Here is a 13,585-nt window from a genome sequence, read left to right as displayed (position 1 = left end):
GGCTCCTGGGGGCCAAATGCCCCTGTTGTGCCTCCGTGGGATTATACTTCTGACTGAGACAAGCCCGTGAAGTCATTAGCCTTTAGACAAACAAACAAGTTACAATTTAGAAATTTTCCAAATGCTGCTTCCTCTTGTGGGAGTCAGTCAGCATGAAGTTTGTACAAACACATCATTGTAGATACATAATATGCACAATCATGGGGAACGGGTATCCGGAATATTGTTTCTGAGTTAAAAACAGAGGATTCTGTTGCTACCTTTTCCGACTACTTTCTGTGTATTTCTTGAAGATGCTTAGACTCTTATCCTTTGCTGATTTGATAATATGTGAGGTCATGTCTCAGTCGTATGATATGATTTCCTCTGGAGCAGATGTTCAGCTTAATTGAATGGGCAGTAATACAGTTAGAAAATCAATCAAAGTTTAGCTAGATTGAATTGAATTTCCTCATTTAGTATTAATTTATTGTACTGGGATTTTTTGCTTCTTTTTATTATTATAAAAACTCAGATGATGAACGCTGCATTAAAATAATGAGAAGTTTCAGTTAAAGAAAGGTATTCTGCTAAAATCTACTTCACATGAAGAAGATAAGTCAGATAAAATGTATTATTGTTATAGTGTGTGATGCTACCATTGGCTTTTCAGTGACATTTATCATTTTAGTCAGTGTGGCAATGAACTTTGCTTGGATACAGAGCTGAGAATTCAGGATAATTGAAAGGTTAGATAGATTGAATAATCAGCTTAATTTCTATGGGAAGTAAGTTTCTCAATTTTTGCTGTTGCAGGCCCACTGCAAGATGAAGAAATAAATTGAGCACACACAGAAAAAAAGACAGAATAGATGATGGTTACATGTCCTTTATTGTTGACATTTGGATTCCCAAGCTCACACAGAATTGATTTCATAAAAGTTCTTTCACTTTATCTTGCTTTTCTAATTGATTTGTGTAGGCTCTTATTGTCAAACCCTTAATTTAATCACAAATGGAACTAAAAATAATCATTTTTCTGATGCAATTAGAAAAGATACTGGAAACTTTGAAATGAGAACACTAAGAGCTAGCAAAACAGCTTAATTGTCAGACTAGAACTGGACTCTTCCCTCTAAAAGTTACAAAAATCCTTATTTACTCCTTGAAAACTTCTTACCCAGAATTAATAACTGGCCAGAAATAAATAGCCTGTTGTAAAGAGGTGTGCTTTTTTTGTTTGTTTTGTTTTATTGTTGATATATTTTTTTAAAGCAGGGAAAAATCAATTCTTTCCAAAACACACTTTGTTTGGATAATTCTAAGAGAGAATCATCTACGTCATCAAGGACCAAAATGATCCAAGAACAAATGACAACAGGATTACCCAAGGGACACATCTGACCCCTTTGTACACACTCCTCTGAGACAGGGCCATGCCTTTCCTACAGTGTTTCTTTTCTCACAGTGTGATGCTCACGGGGTGTGGGTGTGATGGAAGGCGAGGGGTCACAGGAAGTGCTGTGCTTCCACTGGTGACCAGATTGATGGATTGACGTAAATCACCACAAAACGGTGAGAACCCTATCCAAGTCCCTCAGTACTCTGCCAATTAAAGAGGTGTTTAAAACAAACAAAACTCAAGGAGATACATCAAAATGGTTGAATATAATATAGATGATAATTTAGTGTGGGCTAACAGAACAGAAAATTTGTCAATGTATAAAAATCAAGTTAGGATTGAACAAAGGCACAATATAGTTTGTAGAAAACATGCAATAATTTTTTACATGTTCACTCTTGGTTCCATCCTAACGCACAGTGACATGGAGAGCTTTGGGAAGGTTTCACGTTGGACTACAGAACTCTTAGCGGAGCAACAGACTTCCGAGAGAATTCTGCCAATGAGAGACGGCTAAGGGAAAAAAGGCTGAAGGGCCATTGGTAATGGTCTTCAAATATGTCATGGGTATGCAGACAAAGCTCTCATTTATTATGTTTTTACTTATTTTATGTAGTCTTTGGATCTTTCTTAATGTAGGGACAATTGACAAAGTATTTTAAAGTTTTATGAGGTCTGCATTGTATTTTGACATGGTTCATCAATAAGAATGAATATTTACAGAGAGAGAAAGAAAATATGGAAATGTTAACAGCTGAAAAAATGTTAACAATTGATGCCTGTGAAGAAGGGTCTATGGATGTTCATTATAATCTTCCCTTTTTGAAATTTCGCAGAAAGAAAGAAGAGTGGCTACATGTATAATTCAACTGAAACATAGTGGGAGATGGAGAGCCAGCAGGTTCAGAGGAAGAAGCCAGATGTCAGTGTCGGACCCAGAGCCAGGGGTGCCTGCGGGGCTGCCTGAGCTCAGGTCCTCCATGTACAATGGGATGTACTTGTGATGTGGTCGCGCCAAAAAGATTAAAAAAAACAACAAAACAAAAGCCCTCCTGTAATGATTTTCTTTAGAATTTGCCAAACAAGGTTCTGCGGGAATAAAAATGCTCTGTAATTAAAAAATAAGAGCCGTGTGCCAGCGCTTATCCTAGAGGAGTTAATTAGTGCAATGAGCGATATAACCAGGAGGAATCTGTTCCAAGGAGTTGAAAAAAATATTTGGATTTTTAAATTGAATGGAAATTTCAGATGCACCAACAGTGACTAGGAATAACCTTAAAAAGAATTAATAACAAATGTCTTCAGAGTCCAGCATCCTATGTGACGGAGATGCAGGAACGCAGTCCATTTTCAATGCAAAGCCCCGTGGTTGTCCCAGGTCCAGGCTTCCGAACTCCTCCAGGTCCTGCTCTGTCACACGGCACTTGCTGTGCGTGGTCCTGCAGGGGCTCTTGTTCCTGTTTCTCTGGGTCCCTAGGACAGTCAGGTGTTCTTTCAGCCCCAAATGAAGCTGAAACATCTCTGCCTGTCTTGTCCTCTCAAACATAAAAGGGCAGTGAGTTTTGCTGGCCAGAGCATAACCACACGGAGAGAGGTAGCAGCATTTGGATTCCATGAGACAACTTGGACGAGAAGCAAAGGGTTGGGTTGGGTCAATGCAGAATGCCACCGAGCCCAGACAGTCAGCCCTTTCTTAGTCTGGACGAAGAACGAGTTCATGCTCTTAGGCTCTTGTGGCCGCCACAAATGGCTTTAATATGTTATGTATAATGAAACAGAAATCAGAGTTGCTTAGTTATTCTTTAATCGGTACTACATTACAATGCACTAATACATTCGTTTCTACTTCCCTCCACCAACGGCTATTTTGCCATATTCAAATGCTCACTGGAAGTATAGTTACCACCTAGTCACAGGCTTCCGGGGCCTCCACCGCGTGGTGAATGAATCAGAGAGGTGACACTCACCTGGGTTTCAACAGGCAGGAAGTAGCCCAGAGTGGGCATCCTGTCTACTGGAATGGAAAACTTGGGGAGGATGGAAGAAGGAAATGCGCTGCAGCTCCACGGTTACCTTGGCAACTGTGGCACAATCATTGGGGCAGAAGTTAATTTCAGGCCATCATGTAATACAGCAGAGGCGAGGAGAGGGTGGAGGAAGAGGAAGCGGCCATTGGCTGGGTTCAGAAGCTCAGAGGGCCAGCCGGGAAGGTTAAGGCCGTGCCCGGGAGTCTGAGCTCCATGCACCAACAGCCAATTGTACTTTTGTTTTTTTAGCTGAAATTTGGTATTACGCAGCGACAGCCACGACCCCCTCCACCCCCCCTCCCCAATGAAGAACAAACACGGCACTAATCTGGCTCAGGGCTTCTGCTGACCATCCCTGGTCATTTATAACTCCCTCCCATTCCTCTCTTCTGGGAAACAGGACCAAACATCTTAAGTGGAAAGAATGGCGTGGTTATAAAAACACATTCGGTTCAGGGTGAACTGGTGACTAGAAACCAGGCTCTTCCCTGTAGGTAAGTGTGCAGACCCCGCCGGGGGCAGAGACGGCCCCCCGCAGAGTGTCCCTGATAGGATGCCTGTTAGGGAAACGGTGTGGATGCTGCCAGGGCCTCGTCTCCAGCTCCACAGCCCTGCGCACAGTCAGGCCACAGGAGCAGGGCGGGAGTTTGCAGGGACTGAACGGGAGGAAGGCTTGTTTAGACAGACTCGCAGGACATCCAGAGATCCAAGTGCACTCGGGACTTAGAACACACGGACGGAAAAGTCGGCCGGCGGACAAGACAGAGGAGGGAAAGCACACAGTGTCTCAGTCTCACAACCTGAATCCGGCCCAGCGCGGGCCCAGGCAGGGCTTTCTGCGGACAGGGGGGTGGGGGTCCTTCTATCGCGCTGCGGGCTGCCACTCCACAGGGCGAGGCTAGCAGCACTCAGGGTTAAGACGCAGAAGTGAGGGGCGTGTCTCTCGGGAGTCACCCAGATGTCCCCCTCGCAGGCTCCTGGAAGTCTGAGCGCCATCTCAGCCAGGTCTCCTCCCGCCCACCTGGGCCTCCAGGACCAGGAGCGAGCAGCTGCCCTCTCTTCCGCAGGGTAGGGTGGGGCGCTAGTGACACATCCGGCTGGTCATCTCCTTCTGGAAAGCAGGGAGAAGGGCGGTTAGGGAACTGAAGGCATTGCGGTGGCTTGTGGAAGGGTCTGACATACCCCTGTGAGCTCTGGAGACTTTGAGCAAGATGCTGCAAGCATGGCCATGAATAAGGCTTGGCTTGCAGATGGCTTCTGTTTCGTTTTTGTTTGTTTGTTTTTTTGTTTTAATCAAAGCATCTTTAAAAACACAGCTAACTGGCTGAAAATCCAGGTTGCTTGCTTTTTCTGAAATATTGCAAGACCCTTTAACTCCAGCCGCTGTGGAGAGCGGCTACAGTGTTTGGACAGGGTCAAGCTTCGGACTAATGAGAGGGCACAGTCCTCTCATTGCCACGTGCAAGTCCCAGCCTGGAGGGCAAAGCCCTCCCAGCACAATTATAGCCAACAGCTATAGCTGCAAGCTTGAACCTAGGGTCCGCACACGTGGCCCCACGTGCCTGAGTGATGTGGGCTTGATAGAGTTCAGGTGCATGTAATTGAGTAGATTCGAAACTCACGAGAACGTTGTAAACACACCCTTACTTTGCCTCGTGGAATCTGGCTATAAAATAAAGACACAGCTTGTAGTCCGTGGCACTGTCGCTAGCTCTCCATCGGAGAGGACAGCGTCCCACCCTGACCCAGCTTTCATTCTCTTGTCTGTCTTTTCTCCATCCTTCCCCGCCCCCTCTCAGGCTCACCGAACCTGGATGAGCTGGCTTGGCACGAGCTGCCCCTTCAGAGGCAGGACATGCTTTCCAGGCCCCACCACTCCCACTGGTCTCACCATCAGGAACCAAGTACCATGTACAGATGGATAGGATTGTTGGATTTATGCTGCTGTGTTTCTTGGAGAATAATATCTCTTTACCTAAGTTTCCATCAAAGATTGAAAAGATGAAGCACAGTCTAAGTGGGTATAAGTCAAGAAAAGCAGGAGGGAAGACATTTCTTACTGGAAATGCAGACTATACTAATGGGTCTGACATGCAACCAACCACCTTGCCTCTTACCCACCTACCACCTGAGTGGCTCTCGTGGGCATGTTCAGGGGCTAAAGGTGCCACCCGTTCTCATTCTCTGGGCCTCTGCACAGGCTGAGCCTCTCGTCTGTGCCTGCTCCTACCACATCCTGCCCTCTTTCCTTGGCTACTCGCCATAATTTTTCCCAATCAGCAAGAGAAATTCACTGCCTGGCACACCTTCCTACACTCCCTCACACCCCCCTGTGAAGCTAGCCACTCCCTCCGCTTGTGCCCACCTGGATGGAGTCCTGCATGCAACGAGCTGGTCCATACTCTGTGTGTGTGCACGGACTATGGGCCTTCGCCACTGTGAGCGACTAAGTGTCAGGAAAAAGAAACTCCCATTTGATCACACATGTGCTTCCACCATGTGTCCCTCACTTTGCACAGTGCCTGGCACAGGGCAGCGGCTCCTCTTTCCTCATCCAGGGCCTGGAAGGCAGGCTGCAATGAGCCCTGCCCTGTGCAGCATTTGGCAGGACACGTTCAATGTCATTTCTAGTAGATGAATGAGCTGCATCCAAGTCCCACCTGCTGCAGAACTGATGCCAGATGCTGCACCCCTTGCACACTGGCCCTGGATCACCCCAGCCTAGAAAATAGGAGTAAAAGGAGCTTGAGCATGGGTGTGTCCAGGTGCTCAGAGATTCTTGGAAAACATAACAATGTGTTGGTTAAGGAAATAACAGAACATACTAGTACATAGAAGAATTTAGCACCCCTAGAAGATTATTAAATGCATGCAAGTACATACAGATACATAAACTGAAAAATTAAATGAGCATCTATTTAGGCCTATTACTTGTACTATGTAGCAGGTGCCTGGGAGATGAGGTTGCTGTTTGCAAGGAGCTATAGTCTATCTGGGAGAAAGAGCTATAGATCACAAGCTAAAATATAATAACACTAGTGGCCCGGTGCACAAAATTCATGCATGGGGGTGGGGGGGGGCGTCCCTCAGCCCGGCCTGCACCCTCTTCAATCTGGGACCCCTCAGGGGATGTCCGACTGCCAGTTTAGGCCCAATCCCTGTGGGGCAGTCGGACATCCCTCTTGCAATCCAGGACCGCTGGGTCCTAACTGCTTACCTGCCTGCCTGTCTGATTGCCCCTAACCACTCTGCATGCCAGCCTGATCAACCCCAACTGCCCCCCCCCCTTCTGGCCTGATCACCCCTAACTGCCCGCCCATGCTGGCCTGATTGCCCCCAACTGCCCCTCCCGCCAGCCTGCTCCCCACCCCAACTGCCTCCCCTGCTGGCCTGCTCGCCCTCAACTGCGCGCCCCCCCCCCCGCTGGCCTGCTTGCCCCCAGCTTTCCCCCGTGTCGACCTATTCACCCCCAACTGCCCTCCCCTGCCAGCCTGATCACCCCTAACCGCCTCTGCCTCAGCCCCACCACCATGGCTTTGTCTGGAAGGTCTCCTGGTCTAATTAGCATATTACCCTTTTATTAGTATAGATTCCCTGGCCAGTGTGGCTCAGTTGGTTGGAGCATTGTCCCGTACACTGAAAGGTTGTGGGTTTAATTCCAGGTCAGGGTACATACCCAGATTTCAGGTTTGATCCCTGGGTTGGGGTGTGTGCAGGAGGCAACCAATTGATGTTTCTCCCTCTCCCTCTCCCTTTCTCTTCTTTTCTTGCTAAAATCAATGGGGCATATCCTCAGGTGAGGACTTAAACAATAAAAAAAAAAATTCAATGACATACATGCAAATATTTAGAGGAAGGGAGGCCGTGAGGTATGGTAGAACTGAATTCACCCACATTTACAATTTTTAAAAATATGTTCTTATTGGTTTTTAGAGAGAGAGGGAGAGGGTGAGATAGAAACATCAATGAGAAACATTAATTGGCTGCCTCCTGCACGCCCACACTGGGGATTGAGCCCGCAACCCAGGCATGTGCCCTGACCAGGAATTGAACTGGCCACCTCTTTCACCTACATTTAGATCCCACTCTGCACTCACCACCCTTGCGTGACCTCTCTGTGCCTTTGGGTCTTGGCTGAAATGCCCCTTTTTAGGGTGCCTTCTCTAACTTCTGAGACAGCCCCACCTCTACCCTGCGGTGCCCATATTCCATCATGTAACCCTTCCCCTAACCCTGTGAAGTGAGACTGCCACCCCATTGGACTGAGGCGCAAACAGGCTCAGAGACTGAGAGCAACTTATCAAAGCCACACAGGAAGTGGCAGGGGTGGGATTCGAACTCAGGGCTGACTGCAAAGGCCAGACGTTCCTATGAATATGCATTCAGATGATATTGATTTAATACTGACTTATATATATAGTATTCACAGATGGTCGCAGTCATTCCTGAATTTTCAAAATGCCAGAGATGTATTTTCATCACCCAGACTCATGCCTCTTTGAATTACAGGTGCCATAAATACTCAAACACTTTCGTCACTATAGACTGCAGGCACTAGAAGTAGGGAAACAAACAACAACAACAAAGCGGAAGAGGGAACCGTCTGAGAGCGCACAGGGCGCTTATCCGAAGCCCTTGAGCTAGTCTGTGAAAAGCCAGGACCGGTGCCTCCTCACACACCCTGCAGCCCCAAATGCAGGAGAGAAGCTGCCCCCTGGGATGTCCCCTGACATCCTCAGAGAGACAGAGCCCTTGCAACAGCAGATCAGAAACTCGAGGAAGGCAGGCTCAGTTGGATGCACCCTTCAAAAGCCTTCAAAGCTGTATTCTAGCACCTCCCCACGGGGTGGCGCACAAGGAGCTGGTTAAGAAACAATTGATTCTGTGGGGGAAACCCCACACCCCAAACTGGCCAGGATAGGGTTCCATAGTTTTCCTCCTCATCAAAGCCCTCCCGCAGGCCCTGGCAGGACCAGCATACTCCTTTCTCCGGAGGAGAGCGGCCTAAACCACTCCCGCCGGGTGCTCTCTGCAGACGCCTTTGCCAGTGCAGGAGCCCTGGGCATTGGGGAGTATGGAGGCATGCCGCTGAAGAACTCCACAGGGTGCTGACCAGGCTTCTGCCACAGTTATGAGAATTTTCAGAGAAATATTCATAAGGACTGCATTTGGCCTGTATTTGAAGATTTTTTAAAGCACTAGGTTTTTTTAAAAAATAAATTTATTTATTTTGTTAATCCTCACCCAAGGATATTTTCCCATTGATTTTTAGAGAGAGTGGAAGGGAGCGGGAGAGACAGAGAGAAACATCTGTTAGATATACATCTATTGGTTGCCTCCCACAAGCGTCCCCATTAGGGCCAGGGATCGAGCCTGCAACCCAGTTATGTGCCCTTGACTGGAATTGAACCCGGGACCCTTCAGTCCAAGGGCCAGTGCTCTGTCCATGAAGACAAACCAGCTAGGGCTGACGCACTAGATTTAAAAAAAAAAAAAATCTATCCTTAAGGAAAGAGGAAAGCTGGGTTTGGGTTCTCCTCATTCAGTAACACTTGCTTTCATGTAAGGGAGCATTGATTCCACCAAGTCCCTGGTTCCCCACTATCAACAGGAGCAATTTCCTACTCCACCCCCTGGCAAGCAATGCAGTTTATAACAGGGACCTCCCCTGCCCTTCACCTCCTATTGAGTGGACCCCCACCCACTCCCACACCCCCTGGAGTCCTCCCTGGTCTCCAACAGGCCATGGCCTATCAAGGTTTTCAGTAGTTTCTCATAGGCTGTTTGTTCTGGGAGAAGCTTTCTGCTCTCCCAACCTGGCAAACTTGACACCCTTCAAGATTCAACTGTCAGCTCCCAGGAGGCTTCCTGGGCCCCCTTTCTGGGCGCCCCATCACTGCGTGCATGCTCCCGTAACACCCCTCTCCACCAGCAGTGGGCTGCAGCATCCATTTCCCCCCGAAAATGAGAAGACCTTTAAAACCTTGCTGTATATGAGAGTATGATATGGGATATGTTGGTCCTCACATAACAGTATATATGGTTTGATCCAATTATTTTGGGAAAAAGTACAAGCAAAATATGAGCGCAACATAACTGGATCAAACCATATGTACTGTAATTAGTATAATTTTGATTCATTCCCACAGGACGGCTACTGCTGGGCTGCCTGTTGTCATTTTTTTATTTGACCATCTAAGGGAGCAGAGGCCAGTGCCCTGACTGAGGAGTCGGGGATTGCGTGTTTAGAAAGTTCTTGCGGCACACGGGTTGAAAATCGCTGCACTACATCACGTTTCAGTAACCTAGTTTTTACATGAAACAGAGACAAATAATTGATGTCTACTGGGTGTCTGTTATTGTGCTAGCAAGCAATTTTAGCAAGTTAGCATTAGGAATTATAAAATAAACTCCAAAAACAATGACAAAAGTACGGAATCGTAGACTCTGCTAACGCTGGGAGAACACAGATATTATCTAGTCCAACCTCTTCATTTCAGAGGCGTGAAAACTCAGACCTAGAGAGCCAGTGACCTGCCTGAGGCGGCACAACTACATAATGGCAGAAACACTCTACCCTTCAGGTTGATTTGAGAAAAGCAAGAGTGTGAACAAGTCTTTTATAGAGCTGGCTCAGTGAGCGCCAGGTAAAATCCTTCTCCCGCCAGGCTCTCCTCAACCTACACTCCTTCAGTGGCTGTCCACAGTCTTCAAACCGAGTCCCACCCTTAGCATACAATGCTCTTCTTGATCTGGCCTCTTCTCAGCTACCCAGCCTCAGATCCCAACTCTCCCCAACTCTCCTCTCCTGCTCCAGTGGTTCTCAACCTTCCTAATGCCGCGACCTTTTAATACAGTTCCTCATGTTGTGGTGACCCCCAACCATAAAATTATTTTTGTTGCTACTTCACAACTGTAATGTCGCTACTGTTATGAATCGTCATGTAAATATCTGATATGCTATATGTGTTTTCCGGTGCTCGCGACCCACAGGTTGAGAACCGCTGTCAGCAATCCCCGTGTATATGCTTGCGTTTGCTCCTGGCTTCCCACAACCCCTCTCTCCCAACTCTACATCCTTCAAGGCTCTTGCTCGGTGCTGCCTCCTGGACAACCTCTCTTACCTCCCCACCTCCCCGCCGCATCCCCATGAAGTGGCAGGCCTTCCTCTTCTGGTTTCCCTGCGATCCTTGATCACTTCCCGGTTCCAGCACGCGATTGCTCTGGGGGAGATGAACCACATCTTGTTTCTGTTTGGATTCGGGTGCAAAAGCTCTGACACATACAGGGACTTAAGAACATTTGTTAATGAGACTAAATCCAACGGAGAACAAAATCATTAGGTCTATAGACCCAGTGAGATGAGAGGTGGAGGGAAATCTGCACTGAGGACCTACTCTGTCCTCATGGGGCACCTGCTCTGAGGCACTTGCATTTATTTTGTGTACTTCTTTCTCAGGACGCTACGAACTACACTTTGCTTTTTCTAATTTGCAGAGGAGGACACGGAGGCTCATAGAATGGAAGGAACTTGCCCAACTTCACACAGCTAGCAAGTGAAAGAATAAGGATTAGCACCCGCATTTGGTTGACCAGAGAACAAAAATAAACAAAAAACATACTGTTTCCATTACTCTGCGGGGGGCTGGAATAAAAGGAAAAGAGTGAGGGAGGCCTTTGCTTTTCTAGTGCTTTAACCCATATTAGGACTAGCAGTTCAGGAGAATGAGAGCCCTGCTGAACTTCTGTGAAAAAGACTTTTATGTAAATGAGACCCTCTCCCATCAGCCACCAGGAGAAAACCAATGGCTTAAAACTGGGCAGTTTGAAGCACTCAACCTAATGGTAGGTTTGGCCCTAAGAGGGAAGTGAATTGCCTCTCAGCTATGAGCACACACACATACACACACTTCCCCCACTAAGGGCTCTTTGTCAACACATTTTAAAGGTAATATGTTAAGGTAACTGCTGCTGAAAAGACAAAGGAGAAACGGTGAGTCAACAGAAAAGGCAGTCAGGCTGGTGCTCTTTCTATAAAGTGCTTCCTTGCTCACCTGCTCAGCCTCAGCCCCCCGCCACAGCTGGAGCGTGGCCATGTCTAGCCTGGAATCAGCCACCAGTCTCCGCCCTGATAGAGACTTGGGAAGGTCCCTTTTAAATGCTGCAAGAACCACTGGGACATTTCTGCTGGGGCTGGGTTTGGGATGTGGGTAACACCAAAGTCGTATTATGGGGAAGACTTTCACTCCTGACAGCAAAGTTAGGCCCCCTGTGTGTGGGGGGGTGATGGGGGGGGGGAAGGGGGGGAGATGCCCAGGTCAGAAAGATGGTTCCTGTGTACCTTCCATCCTATAAATTCCATTTCTTAACAGGCTTTAAAACCACCAATTTGTATCTGCATTCTCCATTTGTTTCTTTTGTTATTGGCTACGTTTTCCCTTCCCTAACATTGTGTGGATCGAACATGTTGACATGAGAAATTCCATTTCTCTCAGGAGTCTTCCCCCCTTCCCTCCTCCATCCAAACAACTGTGTTGGTGACGTCATTGCCAAGATTTCATCAGAACCAGCCAATCCCCTCGCTCCTCCAGGGTCCTCAGCCCCTGCCCACACCCGTCTCCCTGAGGCCATATTCCACAGTGGGAGTCAAGCAGGTATTGGGCTATTTCCTTACCGAGATCTAACTCACTGGTAGCAAAAGCAAGTCCCTTTGAAACTGTCAGGTCAGTATGAATCACTCCAAGATATGCCTCAGTGGTATGTGGCTTGTTGTGAGCTAAAGGCCACTTTAGCTTCAGGCTCACGAGGACCTTCTGCCCCTCCCTTAGCTTCCTAGAAGAGCTTGAATTAGGGGCCTTGTCCAATATAAAGAGATTATCAGCGACAACCTCTTCTGACCTATCTATCTATAGGGCAGGACAAACTTCTAATTACTAAACAGCTCTCTTCTTAGCATCCTGCAATGACCTTCTGAAGCCCTCCAGGCACCGTACCTCATCCCTAGCTCAGGATTTCTTATGCACCCACGTTCCCTTTCTGTTTTTGAACCTCTCATGCATGTGGGGTCTCTAATTCATGTGTGGGGGGTTCCCTAACACATATATGTAATTAAATTTGGCCTTTTCCTCTTGCTAATCTGTCTCATGACTATTTGATCATTAGACCAGCCAAAAGAACCTTGAGTTTCTTCCTCCCCCACAATGAGAAGCAGAAAAAAATGCAAGTTGACATTGGCAAGGGATGACGCAATAGTTAAACCACATGGTAATTCCTGAGTGTAGACACGGGCAAGGTTCAGTGAGGTTTCTTTGAGCATCAGGACACTATGAGCAGCATGACCATCCTGGTGTCAAGAATTCCAGGAATAGATCAAACCCGAAACTCGGGCATATGCCCTTGACCTGGTGGGACCCTTCAGTCCATAGGCTGATGCTCTATCCACCGAGCCAAACCAGGTAGGGCTTATGGTGATTTTGATTTGAATTTCTCTGATGGTTGGAGACGTTGAGGATCTTCTCATGTACCTGTTGGCCATCTGTATGTCTTCTTTGGGAGAATGTCTATTCAGATGCTCTACCCATTTTAAAATCAGTTGTTGTTTACTTTTGCAATGGAGTTATATGAATTCTCTATATATTTTGGATATTAGCCTCTTATCAGATATATGCTTTGCAGATGTTTTCCCCATTCAGGAGGTTGCCTTTCATGTTGTCGATGGTTTTCTTTGCTGTGCAGAAACTTCTTAGTTTGATGTAGTCCTACTTGTTTATTTTGCTTTTGCTTTCAGATTAAAAAAAATTATTGTCAAAAAAAAAAAAAAAGAATTCCAGGAATGGGCAGGTGTGGTTTTAGGAGCTATAGATGTGGAAGCGGAGGTGACATTGTCTTAAGGTATTTGATAAGAATCAAAATCAGCTGTTGTCTCCAAATCCTTCATCTGAAGGACTCAGAATGTCCTGTGACACCAGGCTGCCTACTGACTCCAAGGTGAAAGGTCTACCCTCTCTAATCCCTGCTGGTATCAACCCAGCAGCTGGGAAGGAGCTGCTGAAAGCCAGAGGCATAAAACTTGTTCCTACTCATCTCCACCTCCCAGCAGATAAAGTCCCAGCAAGTTCCAGGGGCTGCAAGCATCTCAGGACCGCCTCCCTCCCTCCAGCCTCGCACACGCCTTGCT

General features: G+C 47.1%; 1 protein-coding gene across 2 annotated transcripts in view; it reads right to left on the bottom strand.

The window, feature by feature from the left end:
* Positions 1 to 852: 852 nt before the first annotated feature.
* Positions 853 to 13,585, bottom strand: part of MOB3B (MOB kinase activator 3B) — a 214,429-nt gene continuing 201,696 nt past the window's right edge. For both annotated transcript variants that reach the window (XM_005884896.2, XM_005884897.2), the window contains exon 4: positions 853 to 4,519. In XM_005884896.2, coding sequence (XP_005884958.1) covers positions 4,490 to 4,519 — 30 coding nt within the window. In that variant the 3' untranslated portion in view covers positions 853 to 4,489. The remainder of the gene's footprint in view (positions 4,520 to 13,585) is intronic.

The sequence above is a fragment of the Myotis brandtii genome, unplaced genomic scaffold (assembly GCF_000412655.1).
Source record: "Myotis brandtii unplaced genomic scaffold, ASM41265v1 scaffold871, whole genome shotgun sequence".
Taxonomy (NCBI): Eukaryota; Metazoa; Chordata; class Mammalia; order Chiroptera; family Vespertilionidae; genus Myotis; species Myotis brandtii.
This window is presented reverse-complemented; position numbering and strand designations above follow the sequence as displayed.